The sequence below is a fragment of the Neolamprologus multifasciatus genome, chromosome 11 (genome assembly GCF_963576455.1).
Source record: "Neolamprologus multifasciatus chromosome 11, fNeoMul1.2, whole genome shotgun sequence".
NCBI lineage: Eukaryota > Metazoa > Chordata > Actinopteri > Cichliformes > Cichlidae > Neolamprologus > Neolamprologus multifasciatus.
In genome coordinates, this window is record NC_140449.1 from 31253802 (window position 1) to 31265811 (window position 12010).

General features: G+C 39.5%; 1 protein-coding gene across 2 annotated transcripts in view; it reads left to right on the forward strand.

Moving 5' to 3' along the window:
• The window catches only part of thsd7ab (thrombospondin, type I, domain containing 7Ab), a 218367-nt gene extending 209595 nt beyond the window's left edge, over positions 1-8772 (forward strand). For both annotated transcript variants that reach the window (XM_085178478.1, XM_085178477.1), the window contains 2 exons: positions 3005-3092; positions 7810-8772. In XM_085178478.1, the coding sequence (XP_085034604.1) occupies positions 3005-3092; positions 7810-7900 (179 nt within the window). In that variant the 3' untranslated portion in view covers positions 7901-8772. The remainder of the gene's footprint in view (positions 1-3004; positions 3093-7809) is intronic.
• Positions 8773-12010: the final 3238 nt, after the last annotated feature.

Below are 12010 nucleotides of genomic sequence, written 5' to 3' on the forward strand. Positions count from 1 at the left end.
GACTCTACTAGAGTAATTTTGTATGTTTCACAGGTCAAAATGATCCGTATTTATCTTACACATGGCCTCTGTCTAGCCCCTCAGTTCATCCGCCGTCTTAAAACAACCTTTCTGGTTCCTGTTTTTAGGCCACCTGCACTTTCAGCCAGTTTTCCTCTGATTGACAGCTTCTCACAAACAGCAGATGTATGAGGCTGCTGTGCTCACAGCCAGAGCTGGTTTTAATAATGAAAACTCCCCCCATCTTTGACATGCAGTGATATGACAGAAAATAAGAAAAACCATAACAGCACCCCCATTTAATCTTTAAAATGCCATGTGTTGGGGAACTACTTAAAGTGCTGCTTTACAAGCTTTTCTTTCCACAGAAAAGTGAATGTAGGCACAACTATTGCACCCTTTCCAAAGCAAGCCTTTGCTTACAGTGATGGTAGACATGTATCTGTAAAGTAAAGAATGTGCAGAGAATAATAAAAACTCCTCCATTTCAAGTTTCTGTTAGCGTGGCTGAAGGGAAAAGATTTCCGAGTCCAGCGTCTGACTTTTTCCAACCTACAGAGCTCCACATAATCCTTGCAGTGAAGTTAAGACATAAAGCTGAGAGGTTTTCACATGACAACAGCGGGACGTGCTTTACTTTCAGTATGTTTGGGCGGATTTAGTGTTGACGGTGCTGAATTAATGTTAGCTTGTACTTGCAGCTCTGTATGAAATAAAACCAACATATGTAATATCACACGAGTCCTTTTGGATGCACTGATGACGCTTTCCTACCTGCTCTTGACTTCCGCTACATTAACGTTTGAGAGCGGCGTCTGCACGGAGCGTTGTGACTGATGATGCATGCGAGAACCATTTAGGATGCGAGAGCACAGAACAGATTGAGTTCAAGTGTCTCAGGAGCAAACACTTCCACATCCACAAACCATCACTTACAGTAACCGTTGCATTGTTTATCTTCCATATGCTTGCTTGTTTTGCAATACAATGCTTGCTGTTATACTTCACTACAGTAAGATAGAAATAAAGATGCAACTAGATTATATAGCTTGTGATTTGCACTGTGATCAGGTCAACTTTGGGAACAAGAGAAAAGCAATCGGGCATGTTTGAGAAATCGACACTTCAATATTTTCTGCAAGTGCCGCATACTTACTGAGTACACACAGAGTACTTACAGGGTACTAACGACATTGCATAAACACGACTGTAAGCTGGGAAAAGAAAAAAGATGATGGGTACGTGTTTGACAGTTATAATGCCCCACGGCGTCACTGATTTGTCCTGTATGTGCCAGCTTCGGTTTTCTGGTCCGACGTCAGAGTTGTGCTCGTCTAAGGAGCGTGGAAAGAAAACGACTGGGGTTCTTTAAGTTTTAACAAAACGTAATCTGACAAAATATCTATTATTCTAAATGACTAAACTGGCTAAAAATATTTTCTTACAGTGCTGAGATTTATTTTGGCTCCAGCTCTGTTTGAGACATGGTCTCTATAAAGGAAAAATTCAGATTTCATTTAATATTTCAGTCGATTTGAGTCCATTTCTACCCCCTGCAGAGTTAGTAAATTACCACTCCATTATTTCTGACACATTCTACTAATTATAAAAAAATAAGAAACAACATGTTTACATGACAGTAGTTCGGGAAATGGACACTAGTACTCTTTGCAGTCTGTAAGCAATGATCACAGATCACTTGTGTGGAATCAGCGGCTGGCCCATTTAACCGTCAGGCTCTGGCTCTTCGCTGCCCATCTGACAAAAGCTGCTGCACCCTGAGAAAATACACAGAGCACTATTTATGGATAACAACATGCTCCGCTGGTTTCTCATTCCCGGTATTTTTTGCCTTGTTTTCTTCCACTATGCCCCCAGTTAAGTACCTGACTCTCAGGATATTACACTGTAAACCACAAGCTATGTGATTTATTTATTTATTGATATTAGAGGGATGCACTGATCCAATACTTGAATCGGATGTTATATCGGTCCAATCCTAATCCAAAAAGCAGCATCGGGTGTTGTTGACAGTGGGTCAGTCTGTTCAATCATTCTATGTTTGTCTGCGATTACTACACCACACATCAGCAGCTGTTAGCAGGAGAGCTACAACAGTAACAGCAAAGCATCACCAGTTTAGACATATTTCACCTCAAACTGCGGTTGAGTGATTTGACACGACTGAAAAGCTCCAACATCGGCAGTGCTTTCTGTATCACCTTCTCATTGGCAGCCTTTTATTATTAATACAATAATCGAACACAGTGTGGTAAAGCAGATTATTATTATTTCACGTGTTAAGGAGGAAAGGCTGAGATGGTTTGGACATGTGCAGAGGAGGGATAGTTGATATACTGGATTTTGAAGATAGAGCTGCCGGGCAGGAGGAGAAAAGGAAGAACATAGAGAAGATTCATGGATGTAGTGAGAGAGGAGACGCAGGGCTGCTGTGACAGAAAAGGATGCGAAGGAGAGGGCGAGATGGAGACAGATGATCCGTTGTGGAGACCTCTAAAGGAAGCAGCAAAAAGAAGTAGCAGTTGTCAGCTTTACTCCACTCAGGATGCTCGTGTTTGTATGAGAGGTGATACACTCGCATCAGAGCTGGAGAGCAGAAGCTGGTGCAGCTGTAAATCACAGCAATATACAGTAATGACGCTCACAGTGAGCTGAAGGGAGACTAGTGCATGATGAATAAAAATATATAATTTTTTTATTTAGGCTATTAAATTAAATTAAATTTCCTTACGCATAAAAGAATGAGTCCAAGTCTCTTCCTTAGAGTGAGGAATATAGCTTATTAATTTGTCACAGGATCAATACTGTTTTGGCAGATACTCTGAGCCAGTGTCTCTCTATCATATTGGAACTGGCAAAAGTTGGATCAGTGTGTCCCTAACTGTTATAAAGTACTGCAGAAATCTTCACAGAGTCCTTTTAATGGCTTCTGGTTCCATGTCAAAGTGTAAACAGACAAACTGACGAGCTTCCTCCTCCACAGATGGGAAGCTGAAGATGTGGGTGTATGGTGTAGCAGCTGGAGCCTTTGTGCTCCTCATATTCATAGTGTCTATGATATACCTAGCTTGGTGAGTTGATGAGTTTAATCTCCCCTATAATCATCCTCCTCATCCTCATTCATGAAACTATTAACATTTTTCACCCCCCACCCACTCTGAGTTCAAGCGTCCCCTCCCTGACATCATTCCTGTTTTGGGTTTTTTTTGTCTTTACTTATTTTGCTTGCTTCATGCCCTTCCCATGTGAGAGCAGCAGCTACTGCGCTATGGTGCATCGCTCACTTAAGGCCCAAGAGTCTGATGCCAATGGGACGGCAGTGTGGATGGGCCAAAATGCACACGAGATGACTTACACCTGCCCTGATTGCCAAGACCTAGCTCAAAGCAGCAGCAGCTAAAGAGGATGTGGAGGGTTCGCCCCCACCCCGACACACCCTTCAGTATAAGTACCTGCAAGTCCCTGAGCTTTCCCTGTGACCTTTGTCAAGGTGTCACATGTCCTGCCTGACTGGCTCAGTGAAGGTGCTGGTCCAGGTGAGGGCAAACCACCCAGAATATGTTTCTCTCAGTTCTCGTAGAGATCTTTTAGCGCTCTTAGACACACTGATGTTAAGTCACCCTGACCTTTTCTCTACCCTCCGCCTTATTTTAATTATAATCACGCACTCCAAGTAAATCTACACACATCACAAAGCCGATTTATAATTACAGCTGATTGCAAACCATAGTGTTTCTCTAAAAGATACTGACAGAGTGATGTCAACCATTTGTTTAGGACAAGAAAGAGTCCACGAAACATTGATGTTTGATGACAGGTTACCCTGTTGTATGCTGTAAAGTAAGCCTACTATCGCTATATGACATCACTTTTTTAGTAACAAAGAATGTAACATCTGTACCAACATAATGACTTCCTGTTAAATGATGACGTTTATACTTATCAGGTCCAGCTAATCTCAAATAGCGAGGAGATATTAAACATGAATCCCAAAAGACAGCTCGAGAGTAAAGAGGTTGAATAAGAACTTGAAACCACTTCTGTGTCTGTGCACAACAGAAAGTAAGAGCCAGGAGGCAGTCAGCTTACACTGAAAAACTGCAGAGAAAAGGTCAGCTCTGACCAAAGTTCAAAAGTACAGCTACCACCCACAGACTTGGTGTAGACGGACGTAGCTTGTAGGTCAAAAGAGTGAAGTGATGGTGTAAGTGCCTTAAGCCTGCGTTCTTTTTTAACAGCTAGCAGGAGGCGACTCCTCTGATTGTACAAAGAGACAAACTGAAACTTTTTGGGAGAAAAACCTTTCGCTCTGTTCTTATATGACCTCTAAAAACACTTGTTTTTTGTTCTAAGGCTCCAGATTCAAGTCTTAGTGAATACAATACGATGCTAATTTTGGAAAGTCAAAAATAGAGTTTTAAAACACCAAGATGGCAACATTAAAAACACTCAGCTCAACTGTTCGCATCAGGATTTCTATAAAGAAGAAAAGCGTTACAGCGGCTACATTCATGCGACGTAAGCCACTATTGTTACAAAACTAAACTGAAAGTAGTCGTGAAAAACATTTTACTCAGCTTAAATAAATAATAACATCTGCATTAATGCTATTTTTATGAGACTGGGATGTCCATATGGCTGTATTGTGCTTTTCTGAACTCATTTTAAATCTGACCCAGACAATAATGTTACTTTATATACCCATGCATTATAGTTCATGTTTTAAAAAACTAGAATAAGGGCTCAAAAAGTAAAACAAACAAAACAAAACCCAACTTCAAATAAAAAGATGAACAAAAATATAGATAATTTTGTTAATACACAGTTAGGTTTAAATCCATACCTGTTTCATAAGCTTGTTACATGTTTGTATGAAAAACTGAACACTTCAACTAGTAAAAATATTTGATTCCTCACAGAAATACAGGAAATTAGAAATGCTAGAGTCTCCGCACTGCTGAATAAATGCAGCTATTTTACAGCTGATTTGTTTTAGGACAAAGTTATTCATGCATATCATAAACTCAACTTAGAGAGATTGTGTTCATCACAAAACTGTGATGTATTAAAAAAAAAAACTTTTTATTTAGTGGGATGTGTGAATACTTGTTAGCAGAGCGGAAAAAAGTTAAAAATTAAAAAGGTTACACTTCAAATGTTTAAAAAATGACATTAAAAATAACATTGCTACAGGGGACATGTTCTTCACCATCATATACTTTCATCATACTTCTCAGAGCTCGTGTAAAATTATTTTTCTCTCATTTAATTTTATTTAAACGAGGGTTAATATGTGGGAATAATCATCTTGTTTAAACTCCAAGCAGAATATGAGCAGACTGAGATGATGACATTAAAGAGACATTTAAGCATTAACTCCGGGCAAGGTTTAAATCAGGTTTAGTGCTTTAATAAAACGATGTCACGCTGCCCTCTTGTGGCCAAAGATGGAACCATAGCAACACATGCCCTTTATTTCCTTCCCAATCAACTATTGTTACAAGATAAACACTCTTTGTTCCTCTGTGTTCCTTTACTTTAAAATACCATTATCTATAAAGTAGGATAAGAAGATAAGAAGTTCAAATAGCAATCAGTATTTTGTTAAATAGATTTAACATCAACCTTTGGTGCTTTTCTTTGACTCTGACTCTGCTTCGATTTGGCCTAAAACACACTCTGTGTCACTTTTAACATCAGGAAATTTTAATGAACTTTAACTTTAACCTTCTTACTTTTTATTTTAAATAATCGTTTAACTGAAAAAGATTCTTTGTTATTAAGAACAAACAGCTAGAGCTGTAGTGTGATCACGCATCACTACAGATGAGGTGTTTGATGAACACATTTTTGCTGCTTGCTTGAACGTTTGCTGTCGTTTACTCTGCAGCGACTTTATCAGAAAAACTATTCACAGGAAATTCCCTAGAGTGTTCCTCTGATTGTCCTCACCAAATCCAGTGCTTCAGAAAGCATTTCGGTACATGTCTCGTACTCTGGCTTTGGGAGGAAATATTAATTAGACATTTTTCTGGTTAAAACTAAATAAAAAAAAATCTTAACAATAGAAGTTAAATGATAGAATACACAGCAGAACTAAATATTGGCTTTAATGATTTCAAAAGCCGTTCTCTATGGGATATCAGATGCTTCTGAAAATGTCTAATATTACACACCTCATTACTTTGACACACCCTGATGTTTAAGCAGCACTGACAGCTCAGAGAAAAGCTTTGTGTCTTTGCTTCATCTAGAAGCTTTTTCCCCTCTCTGGTAGAAGAGGTCGGGCATGTGATCGTCTCTCTGCATATTAACTCACTAATAGCTCTTCATGCTTTTAAACTGAGATGTATGAGTCTCATTTCTCACAAAAACAACAACAACAAAAAAAACTGTTTGTGTAAAAACCTGTTAACCAGTACAGTGACTGTAGTCTGGGCTCTACAGCTTTTTAGTTTTTAAGGTAACCTGATTCGTAGTTTTTTTTTATTTTGTTAGGAGGTTTTTGTAGCTCTGTCAGATTTTGAATCCCATGAAATATCAGAACCAGTGATGAAATGGTTGAAATACAGAAGCCTAATATAAGGTGCAATCAAATATTGAGTGAGTAGAACCAAATTATATAAATAAAACCATACCTGATTTAAACTCAGGACCATTTTTAAATCATCATCGGCCAGTCCTGTTTTGACAACTTAAATTGCTCTTCTGCGATTTTTCACTAGCTTTTTTCAAACTGACCTAAATTTCATTTCAAGGATCATCAGTAGTAATCTGATCCTGGTATCCAGATATGACCCAGAGTGTCACATTATTAACCCCCCAAAAAAGCACAAAAGCATTCAAGCAAACCACCTGAGCTGTGAGCACCTGAGCTATCCTGGGCCAGCATACTGACTATTTTAGCCACAAACATTCACCAAATGCCTTGCTCCCGGCCACTCACTGCTCTTTCTCCAAAAATTAAGGAAATCACAACACTAGCAGAGGAAGCTCAGTAGGTTGAACGGCTCATCTGGTAGATGAGCCGTTCTACCAAAGAGATCAGGCTACTCCATTGGGTGAATGAGGCTTGTAGTAAAATGTGATTTGAGTGCCCAGTTTAATGGTCAGAGTGGGACTTCCAGGGAGTCATCAAAACAAGGCAAGGCCGTTCCCAAGGAAATTGTCTATATGGGTAAATTAGCCCCATTTAATCAGGTGTGGGTCTTTTTTTCTTTATTGATTGTGTTGCAGAACTTTTATCATTACTTATGTCAGATATCACCACACACAGTTTATGATGTGATGTAATATCTGCATCCTTTTTTAAGGTCAAAAACAGAAGTGAAGAACTACTTTTGAACAATTGCTAACGCTTTTATTAAGACTTAAATAATAATTTAATGGTTTTTAGTAAGTCTTGTTGGTTTTGTCATTTTCATGGGATTCAGAACAAAAGAGATCAAGGTTATCGTTACATTAAGCATTGATAATTTATTTGTGGACTAGAGATACTTGAGAAGGTTCACTATCAGCTTAAAACTGGGAACAGGTATTTTTTAGATTATCAAAAAACCCCTAAAACTACAAATCAAAATTAGGAAGCAAAACACAATTCATATGGACATCTTTTGCATTTTTCAAAACACTTTCCCTCCCCTGTTTGTGACATCGCCTCACCTGCATTGTGTGTCTCATAACTGCCATCGCATTTACCCAAACACTTCATGATTAGAGTGACAGCAGAGTTGTGTTCGGAGAATCTTTCAAGTGCCACTCTGACCCCGTTTTCATCTTTCCATACAGCAAAAAGCCAAAGAGACCTCAGAGACAGAGACAACAGAATAACCGACTAAAACCTCTGACTCTCGCCTACGACGGGGACACGGACATGTAGTCCTCCACGAGCTGCTTCACCCAGCACTTCACCTGTCACAGAGACCCACTTCATCACGCCATTACAGTGAGCGACATGGATGTTTACAGCGTGAATGGACACGTCACGGAGCGCAGAAATGACGGGAAATCCTCTTAGCAGAGACACTGGTGGGGTTTAACCATTTCAAGTAGAGCTTCATTCACTCCTCTTTTGTTTTCTCGAATATTTTCTTTTTGCAGAGCTTTTATGACCTCCAGCGTGTTCAAGGAAATGCCTTTTTTTTCGCCCCCTACACACCAGTATTTCTGTATTGAAAGACTTGTTTGAGACACTGGAAATGCTGGGCGCAGAAGACAGAACCAGCTCTCCTGCTGTCTTTGAACATGGCAGCGCAGGCTCCAGCTCTTCCCCCGCGCTTTTTCTGCTTGTCCCTAAAAATGCTGAGTAGCTGGAGGCTTAGGATGCTCTGACGGTTCGCACGTTGCCAAAAGTCACCGCAGGGAAGAGGAGGAGGGAGAGGAAAATCTCCATAAAAAGGTTTGGATTCCTTTTTCTCAATCCTCAACTGGGTTTTGACTCAAATCTCTTTTACGGTCTTGAACAAAAGGGAGGCATTACTTCTCTTTCTCTTTTTTTTCCCGGCTTGATTCAGAGGCACACAGGCCTGTGTTTGTGGGATAAACCGATCTGTATGATGCTGATGGAGGAGTAGCCTGCAATCAGTTGTTCATGGAAACTACTGCCTGCCTGCCTGCTTGCCCTCCACCCTTGCTTTGTTTCAGGCACTACATTGCACTATATTAGTGCAGCATGATATGCACATGTGACTTCTACTTTCTATTGCCATAAAACACTGCCTCTTCCACAGACAAAAAAAACAAAAACATAAAGCAGAGGAACAGCTTCAGTCAACACGAGAACATTACAAGGGAGGCAACAGCGACAGGAAGGGACGTTTAGACGTGTCTGTTCGATAAAACAGGTGTGAATCTCAAGTAAATATATGTATAGATTTTATTTCTCACAAACGTCAGACTTTTTGGTTGTAGTAAAGTCGCTTTTGTGGTTTGTAGATTTCGTCTGGTGTCATCACTTTATTTCTGCCCAGATGCAACTACGATATCAGCAGGTGTTAACTGATCGCCTGCTTTACAAGTTCTTTTTTAAATACTTTTTTTTTTAAACTCTTTACATACAACAGCTCATGTGCAAACACTCAAATTTTGCAGTGAGTAATAAAAAAAATGGACACTGCAAAATTTTAATCATTCATGTCATGCAAATGTCGTTTCTGCCTTACTGACGATAACTGAATACTAACAGTCCTCTAATACAGTTTAATACTTGAATGGGGCAAACGTCGACACTACAGTACGTTTAGACAAAAAAAAAGAAAAACAACTAAATTTTCTTTCGAGGTTAGGTAGATGGATCGAACCAGTTTTTAAAGTTTTTCATGTAGTAAGTATTATAGGTGCTCTATTGTTTTCAGTCACACGAAACGAAGACGAAATATTAAAAAGAAAACAATCTGTACAAACAAGTATACAATATGTTAATAATAAGAGAACACGCTTCTGAGTTCAACGTAAAAGCAAAACTGGTGTGGAGAATGTTTACTTCTTTTTGTTGGATTTGTAAATAACAGCGATTTTTTTATTTTTTTGGAGAAAAAAAAAAATCAAAGTATGTGTACATTTATTTTGTATTGCACAGAAAACGTTTAGTTTGAATATTGCAAAGTGGGTGTATGATATTGCTGATTGTTGTTACCATGATGCAAGTTGTATGTTGTGACAAACAAAAAAGGAAAGCAAAAAGAAGCGGAAAAGTCGGCCATTTTGTACAGGTTGTTTATATGTATGGGAAGAAATACTAAAAATAAATGCGGACACGGTTGTAAACACACAAAGAGAAAAGTTATGGAGTCTTTTTTTTTATTACTTTCTTTATATGTTCATTAAGGAGGAAAAGCTTCAAATAAAAATACTTAAAACTGGCGTTAAAGGAGTTGGAGGCTGGATTTTGTATTAGAGAGCCATCATCACAGCCATCCCGTTTGCTAGCACTCTAATGGCAATAACACACTTCAGTGCATAAACTGTACAAAAGAGATGGATGTAGCCACCTTAAACTTTACTGTTATAGACTCGAGTTTCAGTCGGGCATAGCTTCTAGATCTGAAAACTCCACAAGTACCTCAAACCAGCATTCTTTTTGATGGCCACTGGGGGGCGATACCTGTTTTGCAAAATGCCTTCAGGTCCAATAGAAATCTATAGGAAAACACTCAGATTTGATCTCTGACCACTATCCTGCCAAGTATGTGATCTCTGTCGCTCTTATCGGGTCCTGTTGTTTTCTATAGGCTGAGTGTGTTAGGGCTCACCACAGTGGGTCATCTCACCCTATCCCCTTTCCTCTGCTCTTCTTTGTGTGCGTAAAAGATGAATGTATGTTTATGTTTATACTTATTTAAGAGGGATAATGCATATTAATTAACAAAACTTCTTAAATTCATGTGTCAGATTTAGCCATACAGGCTAATTTTCCTACAGTCCCTGGATGTTTCAGAGTCTGGAAGGTGAAGTCTACTCATTAGGGCCTTAAACACAGATATCTGTAGTCATACTGACCAAAACATGACGCCCATATAAATCTTATCCAGGGACTTCACAAACTTTCATGGCAACTACATTGACCTTTTAGATCACCTGTGGTTTTATTGAACATGACCTCAAATCGATACTGTTGACCATAATATCCTATTAGAGCGATTAGAACATGCTGTAGGTATTACAGGTATTGCACTGCAGTGGTTTGTATCATATCTATCTAATAGACTCCAATTTGTGCATGTAAATGGAGAGTCCTCTTCACACACTGAGGTTAATTATGGAGTTCCACAGGGTTCGGTGCTAGGACCAATTCTGTTTACATTATACATGCTTCCCCTAGGCAGCATCATTAGAAGACATAGCATACATTTTCACTGCTATGCAGATGACACCCAGCTCTATCTGTCCATGAAGCCAGATAACACACACCAATTAGTTAAACTGCAAGAATGTCTTAAAGACATAAAGACTTGGATGGCCACTAACTTTCTGCTTCTTAACTCAGATAAAACTGAGGTTATTGTACTCGGTATCTAACCAGATTCTTACTCTGGATGGCATTACCTTGGCCTCCAGTAACACTGTGAGGAACCTTGGAGTCATTTTTGACCAGGATATGTCCTTCAACGCACATATTAAACAAATATGTAAGACTGCGTTCTTCCATTTGCGCAACATCTCTAAAATTAGAAATATCCTGTCTCAGAGTGACGCTGAAAAACTAGTTCATGCATTTATTACTTCCAGGCTGGACTACTGCAATTCATTATTATCAGGATGTCCTGGGGACTAGAAAGAGAGAGCATATTTCTCCTGTTTTGGCTTCCCTTCATTGGCTTCCTGTTAAATCCAAAATTGAATTCAAAATCCTGCTCCTCACATACAAGGTCTTAAATAATCAGGCCCCATCTTATCTTAATGACCTTGTAGTACCATATCACCCTATTAGAGCACTTCGCTCCCGCTCTGCAGGCCTACTTGTTGTTCCTAGAGTATTTAAAAGTAGAATGGGAGGGAGAGCCTTCAGTTTTCAGGCCCCTCTTCTGTGGAACCAGCTTCCAGTTTGGATTCAGGAGACAGACACTATCTCTACTTTTAAGATTAGGCTTAAAACTTTCCTTTTTGCTAAAGCATATAGTTAGGGCTGGACCAGGTGACCCTGAATCCTCCCTTAGTTATGCTGCAATAGATGTAGGCTGCCGGGGGATTCCCATGATGTATTGAGTTTTTCCTTTCCAGTCACCTTTCTCGCTCTCTATGTATTAACAGACCTCTCTGTATTGAATCATACCTGTTATTAATCTCTGTCTCTCTTCCACAGCATGTCTTTTATCCTGTCTTCCTTCTCTCACCCCAACCGGTCGCAGCAGATGGCCGCCCCTCCCTGAGCCTGGTTCTGCCGGAGGTTTCTTCCTGTTAAAAGGGAGTTTTTCCTTCCCACTGTCGCCAAAGTGCTTGCTCATAGGGGGTCATATGATTGTTGGGTTTTTCTCTGTATCTATGAAGCGCC